Source organism: Glandiceps talaboti, chromosome 6 (assembly GCF_964340395.1).
Source record: "Glandiceps talaboti chromosome 6, keGlaTala1.1, whole genome shotgun sequence".
In the NCBI taxonomy this organism is placed as follows: Eukaryota; Metazoa; Hemichordata; class Enteropneusta; family Spengelidae; genus Glandiceps; species Glandiceps talaboti.
This window is the reverse complement of record NC_135554.1, coordinates 17,668,092-17,693,534: the sequence shown is the minus strand read 5'-3', so window position 1 is coordinate 17,693,534 and position 25,443 is coordinate 17,668,092. Positions and strand designations below refer to the sequence as shown.

The 25,443-nt window shown below is 35.9% G+C and overlaps 4 protein-coding genes across 4 annotated transcripts in view; all 4 read left to right on the top strand.

Moving 5' to 3' along the window:
- Window positions 1-658: 658 nt before the first annotated feature.
- Window positions 659-5,047, top strand: LOC144436721 (uncharacterized). Its single transcript, XM_078125575.1, has 4 exons — window positions 659-819; window positions 1,984-2,036; window positions 3,553-3,711; window positions 4,036-5,047. The coding sequence occupies exons 1-4, from the start codon at window positions 810-812 to the stop codon at window positions 4,168-4,170; spliced, it is 357 nt and encodes a 118-aa protein (XP_077981701.1). The 5' UTR covers window positions 659-809; the 3' UTR covers window positions 4,171-5,047.
- A 2,817-nt stretch (window positions 5,048-7,864) lies between these two features.
- LOC144436539 (uncharacterized) lies at window positions 7,865-13,935 on the top strand. Its single transcript, XM_078125352.1, has 4 exons — window positions 7,865-8,099; window positions 10,290-10,537; window positions 12,394-12,549; window positions 12,952-13,935. The coding sequence occupies exons 1-4, from the start codon at window positions 8,090-8,092 to the stop codon at window positions 13,078-13,080; spliced, it is 543 nt and encodes a 180-aa protein (XP_077981478.1). The 5' UTR covers window positions 7,865-8,089; the 3' UTR covers window positions 13,081-13,935.
- A 2,046-nt stretch (window positions 13,936-15,981) lies between these two features.
- Window positions 15,982-20,434, top strand: LOC144436646 (uncharacterized). Its single transcript, XM_078125486.1, has 5 exons — window positions 15,982-16,166; window positions 17,714-17,904; window positions 18,465-18,620; window positions 19,102-19,256; window positions 19,547-20,434. The coding sequence occupies exons 1-4, from the start codon at window positions 16,157-16,159 to the stop codon at window positions 19,237-19,239; spliced, it is 495 nt and encodes a 164-aa protein (XP_077981612.1). The 5' UTR covers window positions 15,982-16,156; the 3' UTR covers window positions 19,240-19,256; window positions 19,547-20,434.
- A 2,137-nt stretch (window positions 20,435-22,571) lies between these two features.
- Window positions 22,572-25,443, top strand: part of LOC144436571 (uncharacterized) — a 6,129-nt gene continuing 3,257 nt past the window's right edge. Inside the window, exon 1 of the mRNA XM_078125390.1 lies at window positions 22,572-22,756. Coding sequence (XP_077981516.1) covers window positions 22,747-22,756 — 10 coding nt within the window. The 5' untranslated portion in view covers window positions 22,572-22,746. The remainder of the gene's footprint in view (window positions 22,757-25,443) is intronic.

Below are 25,443 nucleotides of genomic sequence, written 5' to 3'. Positions count from 1 at the left end.
TTTTTTATAACATAGTTCGTATGACTATGCCATATTCTTATATACTTACATTTTGTACTTCCACCTTCTACTTCTACCCAAAGAGGAAAGTCATGGTATGTCTGTCTGTATGTATGTATGTATGTATGTATGTATGTATGTATGTACGTATGAAATTGGCGGCCAACTTAAATCCAATGGTGTCATCATGCAGATTCAATAAGTCTATATGCAAAACTTGAATTCAAACAAACTTATTAGTTAGAAAATTCAGTGACACTCGTACATTGTCTATAACGTCAAAGATAACCGTTGGGAGAGAGAAAATTGAATGGGGCTTTATATCATCATTAAAATATCGATGAACAGAAAAGTATCCGATTCAGTATCTGTATCAAATTGCATGGAATTGCATTTTAAACATATGATTATAAGTTCGTGCAAAGAGGAGTGTAGTCGTTAAAAAGAGGTAACGAGTTTCTGTCACTAAGTAGAGTGTATATCATTTTGAAATTGCAATTTTGTCATACGTACTTTTTGAAACTCTTCCTCGAGTATTTTGTGAATTTGTTCCGAACAAACATAGCACCCCTATATATACCCAGGTACTTTACAATTGTATACTTGCACGCATGCGTCCTCATAATCTGAAAATTTGACCTCACCCAAAGTTAGTTAATGAGAGAAAGTTTCACTTTAGGGGCCTAGGGTACAAGTTGTATACATATAAACAGGCAACTTGTGACATCGAGAAGACGAAATTTGATTTGCTACACAGTCCTGTAATTGTTTAGCTAAAAATATTGGTATCACGGACGAAGTGAACAAGTATGGCAGAAAGTAAGTATGTCTTCTTCCTTGTTCACTGCATATCTCTGTTTACGGTGGCGGTATTTAAATACCCCATTATGAATATTATAAACTTAACTTGGCTCTGACCTAGTCATTTTTATTACTTTGATAAATTCGTTAGAGTTAAGTCAGATGTTTTGACAACAGCTGTCAAAAGATCCGCCTCAACTCCAAGGAATTAAAAAGTCATGGCAGAATGTACGTACCTGTTGCCTCCATTTTACACAAATTTTCAACTATGTGGCCGCGGTGTTTACGCCATGTTTTAGGACATACATACAGCGACACACAACAAAAGGGGCACAGTATTGCAAAATCGTTCAACGGGAACGATTGTACGGTAAATGTGTCTCAACACTAACATCAAAGTGCTTTTATGGAGTAAGTTCTTTCCGGGTTCATTCGTACAATACGCCTTTTATGTGTGGAATTAATTTATCACTAATTCCTTCGTATTTCCTTATCTGTCATCGTGTCAAATATTTTGATATGAGATACAAAAATATGAGTTGATCCGTAAGTCCATGTTCGTACACAAAGTCAGCTGATATTTGCATAAGTCTGAGATTCACTCTTTGGTCTATAGTATATCATTTATCAACATGGGGTTGTCATCTATCTAGACATCCCTAGATTATTTTTGTGTCCCAGTGTTGTCCATCTACTAACATACCTGGTTACAGTTTTATTTATTTTCTCTTCAATCGAATCATCGACCAGGCAGAGTACATTGTTTTGTTGTTCGTTCAAAGTTTGCATGCATGCATGCATGTATACATACATACATACATACATACATACATACATACATACATACATACATACACATCTACCTACCTACCCACCTACCTACCGACATACATGCATGCATACATACATACATACATACATACATACATACATACATACATACATACACACATACATACACATCTACCTACCTACCCACCTACCTGCATGCATGCATGCATGCATGCATACATACATACATACATACATACATACATACATACATACATACATACATACATACAGACAGACAGACAGACAGACAGACAGACAGACAGACAGACAGACAGACAGACATTCATGTATGCATACAGTATTTTGCTAATTTTTTTTCATTTAATGTGTTTGTTTTTTTCATTACAGAGAAATCCACACCTCCGTCAATTGGAATGACCAACCTTTATCCAGACGTGATGGTATGTATACATATTGCTAGCTTGATAAGGATAAGGTGTGATTTTCCTAACAATTATAATTTATGGTACGGTAAGGTTTAGAACTTGGTGAAGCGGGGACGAAGCCAGACAACTTAAGAATAACACACTGGAAACAAGCACAGACATATATGTCTTTAGAAACATAATGGTTTATTGCTTATTGCGTATGACTGCGTAGGACTTCTGTTGTGTTAATTAGCTTTGAACTATTGTAATAAGATGAGAGACATTCTGGACAAATATGTAAGCAGAAGCTGTCAATGTTGGGATGTAACACTTCATTAACATTCGTGAATACATCATTATAATAACAGATATGTTCTATGATGACCTTAGTTGACCTTAGATGACCTTAGTTGACCTTAGATGGCGGCTTTAGTTCCTGTTGAATTCATAATCATGATCTGGCGCAAATAACTGTTGTGATTATAACTCGTGATATACTTAATTAGTAGTAACAATATCATGACATGTGTTCTGTAGATTCGATTTGCATATTTTTTTATTGATTGGCATAATTGATTATATCTTCCCAAAGAGGCTATACCAAATCAGTGCTTGCTCGTAACATTTCGTCAAACTTTCTGGGTATGTATGGTTTCCTTACACATGATAACCCATAGTTTAAGTTTAATTTCAATCCATGATTTAGTTTTGGGTAAATTATAGAGAGAAGAGTCTGGATCCTTGTTTCACCAAGTGAGGGCGATTTTTGCATTCAACGCAATGCAATGGCAATTTCCGATAAAACAATGAGCATAGATTCTGACTTTAGGTCGTGAACTTATGTGACGTGCCAGGCTTGGTTGAAAAAAACTCCATGTCATTGTCCTTACGAGAGCCGTTCAGTACATCCTGTTATATATTACGCCTAAGGAAGACTCTCCAGACGGAGGCAGCTTCCTAAACTGTTCAGAATGTCACTACCTCAGTTTTATCTGCTTTACCTTTCGAATTAAAATTAACTATTCTTTGCAGACCCATTCTTTAATTGTTATGATGGGATGATACATACATGTAGGTGGCCCCTTCCCAATTGTTTCAACTGGTTCTGGGACAAATTTATAAAAGGCACAATATGTAGTTTCGGCAATGTTCATGACAACAGAGGCAAAATATATTATGTGTGTTATGTCAGTGAAACATCAAGCCAACATCATTTCTACCGTAAAACAAAGAGAATAAAGCAAAATAAATTCAAAAACGTAAAATAACATTCGATAACTAAAATTTCTAAAAAAAAATGGAATATTGTAACTCTTGACAACGAATAAAAAATGCTCCACAAATTATGATATTTTATGTATACCATAAATAACGAGGGATTTGCACAGGTTGTGTACTAACTCAACTTATCTTCAGAGAGGTTGTAAGTAAAAACCATTTATGTTCCTAACCGAAATCGTGTTCCTCTTTAAAAGAATATTTTTGAAAAATATTTTTTCAAGCAACAGTGACAACGTTTTTATTACATTTACGGTTTGTTTTTTTCTAGATCACAGCAGTGCCATCACCACCCCGCTCGAATGTAATAGTACGTGATGATCACCTTAAGTCACCAAATCGTGTTGATCATTGCGGCTTGGGATTGGCTCTTTGCAACCTTCTGTGTATCCCACCACTTGGTTTAGTCTCTATCATCCTCATCATAGCGGTATGTATTATTTTAAATGAATGCTTTTATTGATGTATATAATCAAATTATTAAGTGTTTCTAAAATATTTAATCTTTTATAAAAGGCCAATATTACTTCGTGTTTTCCTTGATTAAGTACTTTTGATGGAGTTTCAAATATACATACATATACATTATATTGTATATCCGAAAGTTGTGGATTTGGGTCTAAGACTCTAAATTTTAAATTAAATATTCAATACTCTCTCCCTTTTCTATACTCACAACCACGTGCTCCTACCTACCTGCCTACCTATCATCCATCTATTTGGTAATCTCTCATTTATTTTATGTTCGTTGCAGGCATATGCTAACAGGTTTGGTGGACACACTAAAGTTGCTAACAAGTTAACCCTAGCATCTGTGGTCACCTCCTGTATCGGTATTGTGATCGTAGAGTTGGCTAGCCTTATAATTGCTGCTACGATATATGGATAGTAAACTCTCTATATGTTTACATTTATACATTTTATAGTGACACATTTGTTATATGACGTTGGGGTGAAGAAGAAAGCTAAATATACACATAGAGTTATCTACGTCATCGAAAGTCGTCACAATGTATACATTGTAATTCAATAGTGTTCATACTGTCTTTCCGATTTGTATTATCTAACATAACATAACTTAACACCACACCACACCCCCACCCCACCACACCCCACCACAATACACCACACCACACCACACCACAACACACCACAACACAATACAGCACAACGCAACGCAACTCAACTCAACACAAGTCTGCACAACAGAACATAACAACAAAAAGACACACATGTCGAGTATATCAATGGTTGTTCTTAGCAGAGAAATTGAAACAAATTCATAATTGTAATATTTTATCAAATGATATTTTGTCCTAAAATCAACACTTTCCTGTACTTTGAATTTATCAGGAAAAATATTTTCAAAATTAGAATATAAATATTAACTCAAAATATTTGGGTTTAGAATGCTTGGTTTTGTACATGTGTTACATTCCTCATCATAAATGCCTAGCATTGCTTGAAACACAACACATTCTTAGTTAATTTGCTAAAGTTGTTGGCTCTTTATAAAAGAACATATCAAAATATTCCACAATCTTATTCTACATACCGGAAGTTTGTGTCTTAAACATTAACACCACACGAAAGTGTAACATTAAATTTGTAAGATGGCGCATTTCGGGAGAAATTTTTAAACAGATAACATTTGTTGCCTGTATGTTTTGTCGAGTCAGACTAACGCATCCTTTAACATATTAAGCAAATTGTTGTTTATTTTACCAGATATTCAAGAACTGTATCAAAATCATTTATATATATATGGTGAGTTACAAATATAAGTACTTTATGTTGTTTCATTAAGTTGTTGCACGTAGAAAGAAAACACAGTGAAATAAATTTATCATTAAAAATCATTTTTTTTAACCCGCATGGCAGTTTTAACAAAATGTTTCGAAACTACATGCGAAAAATCAAACAAACTGAGACGAATAACAGATAATTGTAATTTATATTTTTCAATTAAAATCTTTGCAAATGTAACACATCTTTCGTTTTTGTAGTCATTTATGTATGTGTACCGTGTTTTGACGTTACATGTTTTGTGCACAAGTGGTGTAAATAAGATAAGAGTTACACTTTTAGATTTTACCATTTACAGTTTATGTATTCTAGGATTCGAAAATGAATGTCATCAGTTCTTATGAATTTATACACAATTTAAAACTTAGTAATTTTGTAATACATTAAGATTATTATTCGTTTCGAAGTGAATTTCTTTTCTTTCAATGATTTTCATATGAAACTCTCTGCTTGAAATCGTTGTGTATTTTCATTCATATGTTAAATGACAAAAACATGATATAGTGTATATGTGTTAATCCAACAAGGAGGATGGCTATGGCCAACCATTATGTCCATACTTTGTTTTCGATGACAAAATGACACTTACCTACGTCACAAATGGCAAACATACATCACATAAAGTGTCCAATTCATATGTGTTACATTCCCAGAGTGTTTGTGTTCGACTGTTCGAACAGGACGAGAGGTTTTGATTATGTCAAGTAACGTCATAGGCCCTTTTCAATAATCAACAGTCAATATACTCTTTATTTTCAATATATCATAGCAGTGTCAAGCTGTCCAATGTTTGGTCATGTCCAAGGTTTTAATAAAATTGGTAAAAAATAGCATTTTCAATGACAAAACTACTCTAATGTGCAGTGTTTGTAACAATACGACATGAGTATGCACCACGATTACGTTATACAAGAATATCCATAGTTTATGAAAAAGTGTCTATTTCCTAGAGTGGCATTACCCTTTAAGGGGAGGGGGGGGGGAGGTGTCAAATTCAAAAAGTCGATACATTTTTCTTATACTTTGCATACCTAAGAAATGATATCTGAATATGTAAAAAATGTAAAGAAAATACTATGTCACCACCTTTGTTTTCAAGATAATGACCGTTTCTTGTATCTACACATATTGTTTTGGGTCAAAATAAGTAGATTTACAACAATTAACTACATCACAATTTTCGACCGTTAAAGATTATCCCTGGAGCACTTAATGAACTTACATATTTTAGTGCAATGTGTATAATGTCCAGACATATTTGTTTGTAATTTCTTTTCATTATTTCATAAAATGCTATGTTATTTTATCCCCAGCTGCTTTACGATTTTTAAAGAAAAATGTAAGAAAACTGCAAACAAGGATAAAAGTCCGTGATAGATTATTTTTATATGCTGTATGTGTACAATGTATTATTCCAGCTATTGATCAATGACAAAATAATAGTGGGTCACCACGTCTGTTTAAATTCTAGAATTGAAATTGTAACCCCACACCCCATTTTTTTTATGAAATATTGTTGAATTTTGACAAAAATTAAAATGAGCTTGTTTAACTTTGCACATGTGTATAATGTACCAATGCCTCTTCATAATTATACAACAAAAATCATTGTGTGTATGCTAAAATTGTTTGTTTTTTCTTTATAACTAAATACGAATTTGATATGAACTAACACATGGTAGATGCATACTATCCGGATTACAACACATGCGATAGTATTGTAATTATTCAGTGAAATTTGTTTGTATAATTTTTTCATAACTAGCGCTGTCATTAAAAATATCAGTTTCTGATTATCTTGATAACTCTTGGTTAAAATGAGTTCATGTCACAGTGCAGATTTGTGCTCTTAAAATTGTGAATTGCTATTGTCTATATAGTATTGACGTGACATTTGGCCTTTAAGGCGTATAACACCATTTCAGAATACTCGAAAGACTTAAGAACCAGTGAATATCGGTGTCGCATTGTAATTTTTATCTAACTTTTTCTATAGCGGTCAGAAGTACATATTATGTAGAATAAGTTGCAAAATTTGTTGTTTGCCGACTTTGACACCATTCAATGCTGTAAATTCAGATTTGAACCCATGGGTGCCAGGCCAAACATAAGGAAAGGGCCAAGTTTCAGTCAAAGGTTTTTGCATTAGTGTTACTGGTATCTTATATCAGTGGAACCATAAGGGTTACATAGGATTATTATTCTGGATTACGAATGCATATTAACCTTTGTACAGACTCTAGGTATACTACAACGGGCAATACTTTTACCAATGCGACAATGACGATTCTTGTCAGTGTGGCACTTCAGTTATTGTTCATCTCTAGAAATTTACGGAAAACACACTTCTCGTTTGTGTGATAGTGACTTGAGTGAGAGGAACACCGTGATGAAGAAACGGAGTGTCAAGAAATTGAAGTAAACACAGTGAAAACTATAGAGGGTGCTATACACGTTGGGTGGCACCTCATATTATAGTCGACTGGCGTCGATCAGTAGCCCATCACAAAGGGGGCATTCACATAATTAGAACATTCTTTTAAATGAATTTCACCATTTCAGTCTTAGTACATGCATGATGATAAAATATGTCCTCCGGTTGCACTATGCCAAATGATATCAGTGTTTTCATTGTATTTTCAGTATGATCAAGGTACATATTTGCAAGCAAATAAATCTTCATTGTTACAATGAAAAGTGAACATCCCACACGCAGTTTATATACATAGAACTCCTGCCAAGTGTGAAAGTCTACGCATGCGCAGCATAAAGCTATCTACTCTCTATATGCAGTAACTTTACGTATTTAACGCCATTTACTTGAGGAAGTAACTTCGAAGGCAGGACACCTGTGATCGTGAAGTATTAACTTCGAAGGCAGGACACCCGTGATCGTGAAGTAACCCTAAACAGGGCATATACGAATCAAGATTACATTTTGTCTTGTTACAGTGAATATTGGGTCAAAACAATCGGTGGCACTACCAACGTATTGAACAGCTATGGCAGAACGTAAGTACTTGAATGTTTGCTTCCATTTTAAACAGCTTTCTATGCTTTGCAATGCTCGTCTATACAACCCTTGTAGGAGTTATGTAGAGACGCCAAATGATTAGAACGTTGTTTTGTAAGTGGTGGACATCGCCGAAAAGTGTTCTCCTTATCATTATACTGTCAATAAACAATAGTGGGTGCGCTGCATTTAAGTTCAGCGACCCAGTGTGTTTTATGGTTGTGTAAAGCATATAGTAAAGCAGGTATAAGGTCAAAGTTCGTTATGTTGAATTGTAAAATAATCTTTCAATGTGTGCGTTTTATTTCATTTGAGCGCCAACAATTAACATGAAAATGGACGATTTCAAATGTATACGTAGTGTTGTTGACAACTATATCTCGCACACAAGAAGAGCATAATTATGATCATGTGAGCGAAAGCTGATTTCAATAGGCCTCAGGTCAGACCATAAAAAGCGGTCTAGGAGTAGACGTAAGGAGACTGAAACGCCCACTAGATGACACCAGCAAATAAAAAAACTTAGGGCAACATATTAAGACCAGCCTTGCAGCGCTACATCAACACCAATATCGCCAGTCAGTAGTGTTGGTAAGGATTTCACTGAAACAGGTGGTACCAGTTTTAGTTCAACATCTACCAGTCACGGCAATTCATAACCCTATATATACCCCCATTGTAGTTTTTGCAAATACAATTTCACGGCATGCAGTTATACCCCTCCCCATACTACATTGCAAAGTATAATGTATATGGTAATAATAACAGCTATTGCCAGGGGTTACAATACTTCTGCTTCCTTCATTACCACGTCAACAAATTCTCTGCTTCATAAATCACCCGAATAGGTCACCAATCATTTTTCGTATGTAGAACTTTATAATAATATATATGCTGTCAATCAGATGATGCATCGTTTTCGTTAATTAAGAATGACTGGGTTTTAATTTTGCGACTGTAGGCTAATATAGTGAATACTTGAGATTTATGACAATCGGTTGAGTGTCTCAATGAAATTCATTTGTACATTCCACAAAGCAATCGTGATCAGTTCATATGACAATTCGATTGACAATTACCATGGGTGTTTACTGTTGGATTGATAGTAGTATGTTTGCTCGAGTGTGTGTACCTTCATGAACATCATCTTACACTTCCAAATGAAATCCCCCTTACAGGTAGAAAGAACGTATCCAAAATTCCATTGATCATGCCATGATTATGTCCTTGAGAAATCAACTGTCTCATGAAGCTTTCCTCAATTGATAAACCAGTTTTCTTTCAATTTCATTCTTTAATATGGGGATAATGTTGTCTTACCTATTGAAGATGGAGAGCATACTTGACCTAAATTATATTCCCGCACAAAATGCAATATTGGAGAAAACTCAGTGTAGCAAACCGTTTGGCGGGAAATGAGTGTGAATCAATTTTAACGGAATCTGAAAACAACGACAAGTTCCTGTTCATATCCTCCATGTGACCTGTCTCACGCAGGTAAACTCAAATGAAAAATTAATCATTTTGAAAGGACTTTAATAATGGCCGTGAATAGATAGCATTTTTGTCACATGTGAGAAACTCAAAAGAAAACATTGGATGTGCGCCATCATGAGGGAAATGGAAAATGGAAAAAGGTAAAAAAAAATGGCAATTGAGGAAGTGTGTTTGACATACTTTCTGACATGGGTATATAAAGTGCCATCAGGTGATAGTGGCATATGGCATGGAATTTTCCCGCGACTATGATAATATGATTGTTTGATCATCTTAATGGGCACTAGTCGACGAGTTCTCAAAATATGTTCAAAAAAAGCAAGATTAAAAGGACTAACATTTTTAGCAAATTTGAAATGATTTTAATGATGGCCGCAAATAGCTACGGATTGCATGTATGTGTGTGTGTGTGTGTGTGTGTGTGTGTGCGTGCGTGTGCGTGTGTGTGTGTGTGTGTATGTATGTATGTATGTATGTATGTATGTATGTATGTGTGTATGTATGTGTGTGTATGTGTGTGTGCGCGGGCAGGGGGGTTGCTTGTTTGTTTGTTTGTTGTTGTTGTTGGTTTTTTTTTGGGGGGGGGGGTGCTTGTTTGTTTGTTTGGTTGGTTGGTTGGTTGGTTGGTTGGTTGGTGTGTGTTTTGCCTTGAAATATCTTTTATATGTCTCTTTTCATATGGTTGATTATAGAGAGATATGCACCAAGTGAGCCTGCTCCAGATTATCCCTCTCAAGAACCACCGGCCTATCCAACAGTTCAGCCACAGTATCCCCCGCAACAGCCACAGTATCCCCCACAACAGCCACAGTATCCCCCACAACAGCCACAGTATCCCCCGCAACATCCCTACCCCCCTCCACAGTATGGTCAACAATATCCACCACCACCACCACCACCACCACCACCACAGGCGTCTACAAATTCTACCAACGTAACGGTATGTATACATTAAATGATATAACATCTCATTGTGTTGACACCATGACCATATATGGCTATGATGTTTGATGTCATAATCGTCTGAAAGTGGTAGTGGATCCAAAATGAAAACAATGACAGGTCACAATCCTTCACCTTCCATTGTGTTTCTGTTTTTTGGTCATTTTACATTATGGAGTATCATGTAATGGTGTTACTCTCTATACTAATGTGTTCACGTTTTCTAATGACACCTTCTATCAACATAATAAAGATACCATTTCAATAGGCTTCTTTTGTTTCCCCTAATGTCCAGAACCATTTTCATTTTTACCATGTCCTCGTGATCATATCTGGCCTTTGCTAAGGTAAATTCAATGGCTGTGATGGGAATGTGCATCATCCATCCCATTCCATCCCTTCCCATCTCATCACAACTCACCTCAGCTCAGCTCACCTCACTTCACCTCTTTCCAATCTAATCTAATCTAATCTAGTCTAATCTAATCTTGTTTTAAGATACAGTGGGCCCTCGCTAACTCGCGCCTCGGTAAGTCGCGGATTCGGCTAAGTCGCGGGTGTCACCTTGGATCCCATTTTTTCTTTAGTTTTCCTATTGTTCTCGGAACTCCTCTTTGTGTATTTTTTTAAACAAATGGCACGCCTGCCAATTTCAAAATCGTTGGTGTTTCGATGAAGAGGTGTCGCGGTTTGACTTTGATGTTAGCAATCGCCTTCTATTTATTCGGACTGCCTCATAAGTTCCGTATGCACTTCTCGGCTAGTCAACAAACATGTCGACCATTTTCGTCTGACTGGTGAACGGTGCATTGATCGATTCGACTCGCAGGATTCGTCAGTCGAATTCGAACATTGTCCACAAAAACAAATTAATAACTAAAGCTTTCTCGCATTAATATATCGTTTGATTTGATTGATTTAGAAGTCAACTAAAAACGTTTTGTTTCTTCAAAATTTTGAGGAAAAACGTCATTTATATAACGAAATTTCGGGCTACGAATAACTGCATACGTTCATCACTTGCGTCTCTATGTTTATCTACCGACATCATGCATCATGCCACTGGCGTGTTGCCGAATCTTGCGATTTCTCAACTCAACCCCATCATTTAGGAATGTTACTGGACTGAGAAACATAAAAAAATAGTTGTTGTTTTAGAATATATAAAACAAATCCCGTTATTCGATGATATAAAAGTCAAAACTGCACTTCCGCAACCCGGAAATTCAACAGCATTTCTTGGCCCTACCATGGCCGCCAGGCGTGAGCTTGTAAGTTGACCGTGCAAAAAACAAAAAAGAAAGTCTAGCCGCGATTGATGCTTTGAGAGTCACACAATTGTACGATAATCTTCCTCAAAGATTTACTGTTAACCCAGGACTGTTACAATATTACGTCCATGCGTCCATCACAATAAATTTCGAATACATACCGTCATGTTCGTGAAGAGATTTATTGAAACTTTGATTTCGTGCGCATCTTTTTTTAAAATGAATATCGCCCATGAACTTGCACTCATAAAAACATGTACAGTACTAGTTTCACCAGCACATTACTGAAGAATGAAGAAAAGCTGACGTGTGACGTGTGTTAATGTGTGGTTATGAATATTTAATGAGCACCTCGCTAAGTCGCGGCCCTCGCTAAGTCGCGGGTTTCTTGATGGACCCGGACACCCGCGAGTTAGCGAGGGTCTACTGTATTTGACTTTCAAAGCTGAAAGAAGGGCAGTCATTATTACAAGACTATTCTTTATAATACTAACCGTTATCGAGTTGAGATTTATAGAGCATAGCATGTTTAAAGAATTTCATAAAACGACGATTATGATGATTGTTGTTACTTGTCTTTAAGGTGATAAATGCACCAACAGCAACAACAACCATGTTGATAATGGAACAATCCAATTCGCCAACTGGTACAGATACTATTGGTTTGATATTGGCTATTTGGAACACCTTGATTTGTTTCTTTCCGCTTGGCCTTGTTTCACTCATCATTTCTATTGTGGTAAGTTTTGAGCTCAAACTGTCCATTTTTCAAGGTGTCAAGAATTATCAAATATATCAAGAAGTGTTACGAAAGAGATCGACGATTTATCAAAGTTTCATACATACATACATACATACATACATACATACATACATACGTACGTACGTACGTACATACATACATACATACATACATACATACATACATACATACATACATACATACGTACATATGTACGTACGTACATGCATGCGTGCGTGCATACAATTATAGATCTCCCTCCCCTCCCCTCCAAGATCTATGATACAACACAACACAACACAGCACAGCACAGCACAGCAGCAAAACACAGTGCCACGTATACACACACACACACTTGATGCATTGAGTTTCACTCTTTTATTCTTGGTTTATTTGTAGGCATTTGTTTACCGAGGTGACCGCAAACACGAAACTGCAGACCAGTTATCCAGAGCCTCACTTATCATCTCCATCATTGGTTTCGTGCTCGGACCTGTAGTTTTGATTTTGATAATTGCACTGTTGTAGAATGTCGAGGTACCATTAGTTAACATTTCATTCCCATTATCACATCTGTCTTTAACTATATACTTTAAATTCAAGAACGGGTTATCTTTTCTCAAAATATTAAAGGAATATTGAGTAAAAGTTGCTTAGGAAAATGTAATCAACTTTCTGGCTTAAAACTTGAGGAGGGACCTTTGCTTTCACATTTAACCATCGTTAACTTGATCAATCGTCAATGTTATCGTAAATGAGATACATAGGATATATTTAATCCGCACCGCTTCCGATCCAATTCTTTAGAGATGAATAATTGTTACTTAGTACAAGTGATCGTTAAGGTACATTGTAACGTAGACAAACTTTTAAAAAGTTGCCGTAAACTTAAAGCTAATTAGCATATGCATCGTTCCAAGTATATACGAAATAGTTTGTAAGGTGACCAAAAATACGTCACAAAAGACAACCTCGTCATTCAGTAATCACAAACTGGAACATTAATTCTCTTTAAAAAGTTCATACATGTAAGTATGTAATTCTGTGTAACCAAGTTGGCCCCCGTATAGGATGGGATGGTAGCTGTTAAGGACACATTCAAAGTCAACATAGAAGAATGTACGTCATACAACCCAAACTTAGTCAAGTGATTAACCATTTAAAGTGGAGTTTATAAGTGTTTATCTGTGGTTTTGGGGAGAAATTCGGTATATTGAGAGAAACTGTAAATATTCAGAATTTGTATTATTTTTTATTTGATAATATTAAATGGTTGCACACTTTTCACGCTTTTGTAACTGTTGTAATAAGTGGAATGTATGTTGAAAATCAACATGCGTCTTGTAAAACCAATTATTAACACTTTCCTAATTAAATAAGATTATATAGCTACAACTATTGAGTTTTTCAAGTGATTCATATGGATGAGGAATTGCCAGACAGAATTCTTGTATATTTGGTATTTTTCCAGCCTTTTGTTAATGACGCCCTAGTCTTATAACCTGTATTACAAATCACTATGGAAACGACTCCCTAGTCTTATCACCTCATGTATTACAAATCACTATGGAAACAACGCCCTAGTGTTATCACCTGTATTACAAATCACCATGGAAACAACGCCCTAGTCTTATAACCTGTATTACAAATTACTATGGAAACAAGCCCTAGTCTTATCACCTGTATTACAAATCGCTATTGGAAACATCGCCCTATTCGTATCACCCGTATTACAAATCACTATGGAAACATTTACTTCTTCTCGAGAAATTCAGATAGAACTTCTTGACTAATAAAACTAGCAGATGTCTACTGAAAGAGCCAAGCAGGAGTTATGGGAAGGGGGCGAAATGAATAGTTCAATGTAAGGGGGGAAAGTAACTTCTTTTTGTTTGGGTGTGTGTGGAGGGGGGGGGAGAGGTGAATTATTTAAGTTCCAATACTACAAAAATGATTTAAATTTTAATACAATTTTTGAAATACAAATATTTCTAAAAAAAAAAATGACCGAATAGGAAATTTGCAATCCAGACTGAGCATGCTCAGACGTAAAGGACTATGGGATTATCTGTGGTTATCGTAATACCTAATCTGGAGCTACTGATAAAATTAACCTTCAACAATTGTCAGGGCAACTATGAATTTATTATTTGTGGTTACAAACAATGTATCAATATTGTTTACAATACTAATTGGCTAGTAATTATTATCACATTTCCCATGATGCAACATTTAACAGGAGGGTTTGCAAGTTCCCTATTGTCGCTACTGTAAATGCATGGCACTAAATGACGTTAATGTGTCAATAAATGAGTATATTTCTCACTACCGACACTGGCTTCATATTCATTGTACATGTACTACATATCTGAATTCGAAATTGAATGTGCTCTCTCAAATAAATATCAATGTTGGCCACTTAACTTATAAAGGGGGGAATTGGGGTTAAGGCCTAACTGAAAGAATTTAGTCTTTTTATTCTAAATTGAAGAATTGATCTCATCCCTAATAGATGTACAAATGAACCAATAACTGATGGCTCCAATGAACGTAATCTGCAAATTAAATAGCCAACTTCGGTTCTCATTCATTTAGAAATGTTACATCTCTACTGCTTTTATGATATTTTGATTCTACCCGGCAGATTTTTGCAATTTCGAGGAGCGCTCAAAATGGACAGGAGTGCCCCCCCCCCATACACGAAAAACGCTAAATAAAGCAAATTGACTCTTCCCCCTTGATTAGGTTTAAATCAAGGGGAAGGCACTGTAAATAAGGGAAACAAGACGGAAAACGAGTTAGTACAATGAAGTAACTACGGTTAAAATGCCCCCTCGCTAGTCTATGGTAGCATGCAAAGTACAGGGTAGGAGCGATATACAGAACAGACGGCACGCATCAGGGAGTATGTGACGCTCTCGTGAGGGTCTGACTGATTGGAAATATACATACACATGTAACTGCACTTTCATGTTGGCATAGTGTAACAATGAGGCAACAGGTGTCATTGAGTCCCCATTGTTTTCTCACCAATCAAAATGTACTTTGCAAAATGCTTCGCATTATATATACCAGGGAACGACATGAATTGGGGACGACCATTAGTATTCCATTGGGAGGTAGATGTCCATATACACATTAATGAGCCATTTCCAAAGGAAAAGATACATTCTATGAACATGAATTTCTAATCAACACATGGTCTCAGTATGAAGATGGATTAGTGGTACATATATGGTATGAATGATACTTAAACGTCTCTAGGTGCGCTGCGCATTATGCCAATGAATACATCATAGTATATTCACTGTATATTCACATTGATCAGAGGATTTGTAAGCAAGAAAATGAATATTTCACACACATATATATAGCACTCACCCTCAGGGTTGAAAGTCCACGCATGCGCATTATAAAAGTGCATACGCACCAAGAATTTGACTCCATCGCTGTTGAGGAAGTAACTTTGAAGGTAGGACGACAGTAACTGTGAAGTAATCCTAAAGGATATATGGGCATTTGAAGACCAAGGCTGTATTTTGTTTTATTACAGTGAATATCGGGATCAAAACCATCGGTGTCACCACCAAAGAATTGAACAGTTATGGCAGAACGTAAGTACCTGTTTGCTTCTGGTTTACAATGCTGTTCAATCTATATCTGTATTGACACCATGTTTTTTTTTTTTACAAACGTCCATGTTATGAAACACAATCAAAGCGATCGGGTGTTATCAAGCGCTCAACATGAGTGGTGTTGCGCTGATCTGCTTAACATTATTAATGTGTTTTTGAGATTATTTTGGGGGTGTTTGCATGATACTTCTCTTCCTCTTTCCGTCTATAATACTCGAATCATGTCCTTCTTTGACATCATTACGAAGAACGGTGTCGAACTTTTTTCTTCTTCTACAGCCATCAGTAACTCTGAAAAGAATTGAAAAGTAAATCGTACGATAACTTAACCGCAATGATTATGTAGAAGTAAAACAGTGTAGAACATTGGCTGAGTTGTTTATTACTTAGCAACATGTTATTTTACTCTATCGTCACCGTACCATTTACTTGTACCTGATCGAATCCAAAATAAATGACCACACAAGAATGTGTATATTCGCCATACCATACCTACATACAATAACAAGTCTTGATTTTAATTCACATCACGTGTATTATTGTATTTTGAAAGCAGAAGACATCATTGTTTGATGTCTTGTGTTTTCTACAATTGTTCGGTGAAGATAAAAGGGGGATAGCTATCACTGCATCCCTTTTATAAAAATGCTTTGTGTTTAGATGTGTATGGAACTCAGAGAAGATGGGTTTGGCACCGATGTCAGGTTATTCTCAAAACTTTGTTAGGTCAAAGTTCAATATTTAGAAATCGGGGTTATTTTTGTGTGTGTGTGTGATGAACTTGGGACCACAGACTTGGGACATAACCCATTTGTGTAGTTTGTTGTATTGTAACCCAAGTGTGAAAACAAATTAAATGCCCTAAAGCTGGCCTTCAATATGTATATACTGATATGTTGTCTGCTTCGACCATAATTGCAATTTGAAGTTCACTTGCCTTGCGTACTAAGAGAAACAAACTTAGACAGGTGGGCCCTGTTTAAAGGTTATCAATACCACTCTATTAGAGTCAAATTTCACAAAGCTAGATTTAAAGTAAATTCACTGATGATATACAAAATTAGTAAAATCCTCACGTCTGTGCAGTCTATTGGCATTTTTATGGCTAGTTAGTTTAGAACAATTGTTGTAGGACGCTAAATGTATGTATGTATGTATGTATGTATGTATGTATGTATGTATGTATGTATGTATGTGTGTGTGTGTATTTGTGTATGTATGTATGTATGTATGTATGTATGTATGTATGTATGTATGTGTGTGTGTGTGTGTATGTATGTATGTATGTATGTATGTATGTATGTATGTATGTATGTATGTATGTATCTATCTATTTATCTATCTATCTATCTATTACGTATGTAGTATGCCTATCTGTCAGTCTGTGTCTGTCTGGTAACTGACATACTCGATTCGGTAGTGTGATACCGTGCGTAACTGTGTGTACACGTATGTAGATACACAAAACTTTCCAAATTCCTGTAAAATTCTCATTCAATTTATTTTGATATTTTCGATTTTTGTAGAACAATACGCACCTTATCTCTCTCAAGAACCGCCTGCCTATCCAGCAGATCAGCCACAATATCCCCAGCAACAGCCACGATATCCTCCGCAACAACAGCCACAGTATCCCCAGCCAAATCCATACCCCCCTCCGCAGTATAACCAACAATATCCACCACCACAGGCGTCTACAAATTCTACCAACGTAACGGTATGTATACATTAAATATGTATTCATCTATCAGTCCTTCCGTAGATTTATCTATCATAGCTTCGTTTAGTTTTATGAATATTCTCCAATTATTATGGTTATAGTAAGACGTGTCCGTCTTAATCACATCCAAGTGATGAATTCATGTGATAGAAGTGAGATTGTGTGTTGTTTGATATTATTTGATGATTTTTGAAGTTCTTAGTAATTATCATCTGTCCGATTACTTTTAATTTTCCAATCCTTCCCCTTTCGTTACTGTTCTGGTACTTTTGTCATGGGATGTGATATAAAGATCCTATACTCAAAGTCTGGTTTCATAATCTCGACTGAAATAAAGCCCTTGGACTTACCTAGCCAGCTTCGCTTATACTCTGCTATGACATGCATAATTCAAATATCCATTGACCCATTGTTGACCTATTTGATACTTTATGTAATCCCATTTGTCATTTGACATTCAAAGATTTATAATCATCCTTTATTAGAAACTGCTTAAAATATTGATTAAATGTGAACAAATGCTTTTTTTAAAAAGATATTTAAAAAATTATTTTCAGGTCGTAAATGCACCATCCGAACCAACAACCATGTTGATAATGGAACGATCCAATTCGCCAACTGGTACAGATACTCTTGGTTTGATATTGGCTATTTGGAACACCTTGATTTGTTTCCCTCCACTTGGCCTTGTTTCACTCATCATTTCCATTGTGGTAAGCTTCAGCTTTTGATTATATATATATTGGTTGAAGAATTCGAAAATCATCAATTTAGAAAGGTTGTTACCTAAGGAATTTAAGAATTGTAAAAAGGAAAATAAGATGTTCTATGAATTTTCTCTTTCAAATTTCTCTTCAAAAGTTATTAAATTATGTGCACGTGGCTGTCAATTTTAAACACACACACACACACACACACACACACACACATGCATACATACATACATACATACATGCATGAATAAATAAATACATACATACATACATACATACATACATACATACATACATACATACACATACATACACAATTACATACATACATACATACATACATACATACATACATACATACACACACACACACACACACATACATACATACATACATACATACATACATACATACATACATACATACATACATACATACGTGACGTATTTATTTCATTCTTTTATTCTTGATTCATTGCAGACATTCGTTTACCGAGGTGACCGAAAACACGAAACTGCTGACAGATTATCCAGAGCCTCGCTTATCACCTCTATTGTTGGATTAGCGCTCGGCGCTTTGAGTGTGATTGCGTTGATAATTTTTGGAACAATACAATGATGGTACAGAGGATATTGGTAATAAATTGAATTTACATAAGGGAAGCGCTTTCGTTTTAGAGTTCGTTGATATTTTCACCAGTAGTCGAGTACTATAATCTTAGATTATACTTTCTCACAAGTCTGCGGGATCGCTCGGAGCATCGCTAAAAGCGCTGTTTTGTATGTACCGCTATCTACCGCATAATTGTACATGAATATCCTTGTATACTGTGGGCTCTCATCGACTAAATAAGTAATGTTAAGAATCATATTTCGAACACAGGTACAGCAATACCAATGACAGGAGTTTCACTCTTTTATTCTAGGTTCATTTGTAGGCATTTGCTTACCGAGGTGACCGCAAACACGAAACTGCAGACCAGTTATCCAGAGCCTCACTTATCATCTCCATCATTGGTTTAGTGCTCGGACCTGTAATTTTACTTTTGGTATTTGCACTGGTGTAGAATATCGACGTACCGTTAGTTAACATTTCATTCCCATTATCTCACCTGTCTTTAACTATATAATGAACTTTCTGGCTTAAAACTTGAGGACGGAACTTTGCTTTCACATTTAACCATCGTTAACTTGATCAATCGTCAATGTTATCGTAAATGAGATACAGAGGATATATTTAATCTAATCTAATTTAATTTAATCTCCAATCCAATTCTTTAGAGATGAATAATTGTTACTTAGTACAAGTGATCGTTGAAGTACATTATAACTTTGACAAACTTTAAAAAAAAGTTCGCGTGAACTTCCATCTAATTAGCATATGCATCGTTCCAAGTATATAAGAAATACTGTGTAAGGTGATCTCAAACACGTCACAAATTGACAACCTCATCATTCAGTAATCACAAACTGGAACATTAATTCTCTTTAAAAATATCATACATGTAAGTATATAATTCTGTGTAACCAAGTTGGCCCCGGGATAGGATGGGATGGTAGCTGTTTGCTGAGGACAAATTCAAAGTCAACACAGAAGAATATAAGTCATACAACCCAAACGTAGTCAAGTGTGGAGTTTAAAAGTGTTTATCTGGGGGTTTTTGGAGAGAAATTCTGTATTTTCAGAGAAATTGCAAATATTTTGAATTTGTATTATTTTTTATTTGATAATATTAAATGGTCGCACACATTTCACGCTTTTGTAACTGTTGTAATAAGTGGAATGTATGTTGAAAATCAACAGATGTCTTGTAAAACCAATTATTAACACTTTCCTAATTAAATAAAATTATATAACTACAAGTATTGAGTATTTCAAGTGATTCATATGGATGAGGAATTGCCAGACAGAATTCTTGTATATTTGGTATTTTTCCAGCCTTTTGTTAATGACGCCCTAGTCTTATAACCTGTATTACAAATCACTATGGAAACAATGCCCTAGTCTTATCACCTGTATTACAAATCGCTATGGAAACAACGCCCTAGTCTTATAACCTGTATTACAAATCACTATGGAAACAAGCCCTAGTCTTATCACCTGTATTACAAATCGCTATTGGAAACAACGCCCTATTCGTATCACCCATATTACAAATCACTATGGAAACATTTACTTCTTCTCGAGAAATTCAGATAAAACTTTTTGACTAATAAAACTAGCAGATGTTTACTGAAAGAGCCAAGCAGGAGTTATGGGAAGGGGGCGAAATGAATAGTTCAATGTAAGGGGAAAAGTATTTTCTTTTTGTTTGGTGTGTGTGGAGAGGGGGGGGGGGGGGGGAAGAGGTGAATTATTTAAGTTCCAATACTACAAAAATGATTTAACTTTTAATACAATTTTTTTAAATACAAATATTTCTAAAAAGAAAAAAAATGGCCGAATAGGAAACTTGCAATCCAGACTGAGCATGCTCAGACGCAAAGGACTATTGGATTATCTGTGGTTATCGTAATACCTAATCTGGAACTACTGATAAAATTAACCTCCAACAATTGTCAGGGCAACTATGAATTTATCATTTGTGGTTACAAACAATGTAACAATATTGTCTACAATTATACTAATTGATTAGTATTTATTATCACATTTCCCATGATGCAACATTTAACAGGCGGGTTTGCAAGTTCCCTATTGTCGCTATTGTAAATGTATGGTACTAAATTACGTTAATGTGTCAATAAAAGAGTATATTTCTAACTACACACTTGTTTTATATTCATTGTACTACTTACCTGAATTCGAAATTGAGTGTTCACTCTCACACAAATATCAATGTTGGCCACTTAACTTATAAAGGGGGAATGGGGGTTAAGGCCTAACTGAAAGAATTTAGTCTTTTTTATCCTAAATTGAACTATTGAACTCATCCCTAATAGATCTACAAATGAACCAATAACTGATGGCTCCAATAAACGTCATCTGCAAATTTAATAGCCAACTTCGGTTCTCATTCCTTTAGAAATGTTACATCTCTAATGCTGTTATGGTATTTTGATTCTACCCCGGCGAGTGTAGACCAAGAAAGCGAAATCTTAAAGAAGGCCGAGTCTACAATGTGAAAAATATCGCGATGGGTAAAACCCTTACTTACTGTTGTAATGGCAATGCCAAAAGTGGAAGACAGTCGACACCTGAAGTAAAAAAAATGAAACTATAAAAAGAGCATTGTAGACATGAAAAACGCTAAATAAAGGAAATTGAGTCTTCCCCCTTGATCAGGTTTAAATCAAGGGGAAGGCAGTGTAAATAAGGGAAACAAGACGGAAAACGAGTTAGTACGGTTAAAATGCCCCCTCGCTAGTCTATGGTAGCATGCAAAGTAAAGGGCAGGAGCTATATACAGAACAGACGGCACGCATCAGGGAGTATGTGACGCTCTAGTGAGAGTCTGACTGATTGGAAATATACATACATATGTAACTGCACTTTCATGTTGGCATAGTGTAACAATGAGGCAACAGGTGTCATTGAGTCCCCATTGTTTTCTCACCAATCAAAATGTACTTTGCAAAATGCTTCGCATTATATATACCAGGGAACGACATGAATTGGGGACGACCATTGGTATTCCATTGGGAGGTAGATGTCCATATACACATTAATGAGCCATTTCCAAAGGAAAAGATACATTCTATGAACATGAATTTCTAATCAACACATAGTCTCAGTATGAAGATAGATTAGTGGTACATCCATGGTATGAATGATACTTAAAGGTCTCTAGGTGCGCTGCGCATTATGCCAATGAATATATCATAGTATATTCACTGTATTTTCACATTGATCAGAAGATTTGTAAGCAAGAAACTGAATATTTCACACGCATATACAGCACTCACCCTCAGGGTTGAAAGTCCACGCATGCGCATTATAAAAGTGCATACGCACCAAGAATTTGACTCCATCGCTGTTGAGGAAGTAACTTTGAAGGTAGGACGACGGTGACTGTGAAGTAATCCTAAAGGATATATAGGCATTTGAAGACCAAGGCTGTATTTTGTTTTATTACAGTGAATATTGGGATCAAAACCATCGGTGTCACCACCAAAGAATTGAACAGTTATGGCAGAACGTAAGCATCTATTTGCTTCTGGTTTATAATGCTGTATTGCCACCATATTTTTTTCTTACAAACGTCCATGTTGTGAAAGACAATCAAAGCGATCGGGTGTTATCAAGAGTTCAACATGAGTGGTGTTACGCTGATCTGCCTAACATTATTAATGCGTTTTTTGAGATTATTTTTGGGGTGTTTGCATGATAATAATTCAGTGTATTCACAAATGTGGAATATAGGTATAGTTGTCAAATGTCTCATTGACGAATGACAATTCGCAGTCTCTTGCATTTTAATAATGTTGGCATTAATTGGACACCAGAGTTGTTTTCCTGTTGACACGTGAGGCCATTAAGGAACTTATCATATATGAACTTCTCGTACAGCTGTTCGATCAAAGAAAGTAGCCACTCATACTGTGACGGGTGTTGAGTGTTTCAAATTCCATTAGCATCGTTAAGTTAATTTTATCTGCCCCTCAATACGTGTTGATTTCTATTCTGATCGGAAAAAATGTTCTCAAAATTCAATTTAGACGTCTTTGAAAATAATTATATGAAAAAAAATCGTTTATTTTCGACGGCACTAGTGGTTTCCGAGTCAACATGCACACATTTCCCCCAACTCACTAGAGATGGAGAACACGTGCAATCTTTATAGTCACATAGATAACTTGTTTCTTCTTCTACAGCCATCAGTAAGTCTGAAAAGAATTGAATAGTAAATCGTACGATAACCTAACCGCAATGATTATGTAGAAGTAAAACAGTGTAGAACATTGACTGAGTTGTTTATTACTTAGCAACATGTTATTTTACTCTATCGTCACCGTACCATTTACTTGTACCTGATCGAATCCAAAAAAAATGGCCACACAAGAATGTGTGTATTCACCATAACACACAATAACAAGTCTTGATTTTAATTCACATCACGTGTATTATTGTATTGTGAAAGCAGATGACATCATTGTTTGATGTCTTGTGTTTTCTACAATTGTTCGGTGAAGATAAATGGGGGATAGCTATCATTACATCCCCTTTATAAAAATGCTTTGTATTTAGATGTGTATGGAGCTCGGAGAAGATGGGTTTAGGGACCGGTCAGTTTCTCCAGCCTGGGGGGGGGCGGTAAATTCTTTAATCGGGCCGACAAAAAGTCACTGACCCCCCCCCCCTATCTGTAAAGCCAAAAACAGGCTGAGCCCCCCCCCCCTATCACTTAATTCTAAAACATGATGACCCCCCCCCCATATATATAATATTCGCATGACAGGTATTTTTTTATCGTGACTCAGTGTGGACTGCTTGACTGTCTTGCATCTACTTTATAAGATCCCGGGTTAGCACTACCATATTTATAATTATTCGAAAAGGAGTTTAATAGCATCTTGGCAATGAAAGGTAGGAAAGCTTGAGATGGGAATATGTACATCTCTTATGGGGGTCCTAGGGGGTCTCCCCCTAGAAGCCCAGGAGGTTTTTAACTCTGAAAAGTCAATTTTGATACTATTCAGACATTTTCAGAAAATAATTTCCAAGCTTTACAAGACAGCACCAACATGTAAAATGCAACTACATAAGGTTGAAATATTTTTGAAATATAGTTTGATAGGATCTTGACAGTAAGAGGTAGGGGGAAGATCTTGAGACTAGGATGTGTACACCTCAAGTCCTGGAGGTTTTTAACTCTGAAAAGTCAATTTTGAGACTATTCAGACCCTTTCAGACAATAATTTCCAAGCCTTACAAGACAACACCAACATGTTAAAAGCAACTACATAGGGTTAAAATACTTTTGAAATATACTTTGATAGCATATTGACAGTAAGAGGGGAAGAGCTTGAGACTGGAATATGTCCACCTCGTGTGGGGGGTCTGAGGGGGGTCTCCCTCTAGAAACCCTGGGGGATTTTTACTCTTAAAGCCAATATTTAGGCTATTCAGACCCTTTCATGCAATAACTTAATCCATGCTTTACAAGACAGCAAGTATCAGAAACTATTCTTTATAACTTATACTAAGGGTTGAAATATGTTCTTAAAAAGTTTAAATGGCATCATTAAATACATGTAGTAAAGGTCAGCACATATATAATGGTAGTATCATTGGTAGGGGAGATTTGGAGTTTAAGGCAATTTTAGACTATCTTGGCAAACGTTTCAGATCTTGAAAAGACAATATCATATCAAATTAGAATAGGGTGAAAATATTTAAGAAAAGTTTAATACCATTATGACAGTAAAAAGGTTGTTGGTGCATCTGATTGTTGGTTGAATGTATGAGTGACCTCTGGGGGTGAGGGAGTCCTTGGGGTTTTCCCCCTGGCAGATCTGGAGTTTTTTGCTTGAGATACTAAGGCAATGTTTAGGTTATTCATAACCTTTGAGGTGATATTTCCAAGCTTCGAAAAACGTTTTTAAATGAGTTTCTCATATCACATGTAACATTAGTAGTTTAGGGGCATTAATATTGCATGTATAATAAAGTCACCGGTATGTTAGAGAACTTTAGGTGGTCATACATAGTGTATAATAGTAACTGGAATCTGATGAGATGTGGTGATTTGTAGTGTCAATAGCATGACGAGTAGAACAATTTAGATTAACTTCATTTATAAACTATCTATGAAAATTACCATTACGAAACCCTCAAGTTCACTTTTGCCCCAAACTGCAATATAAGCGAAGTATTGATTGTGAA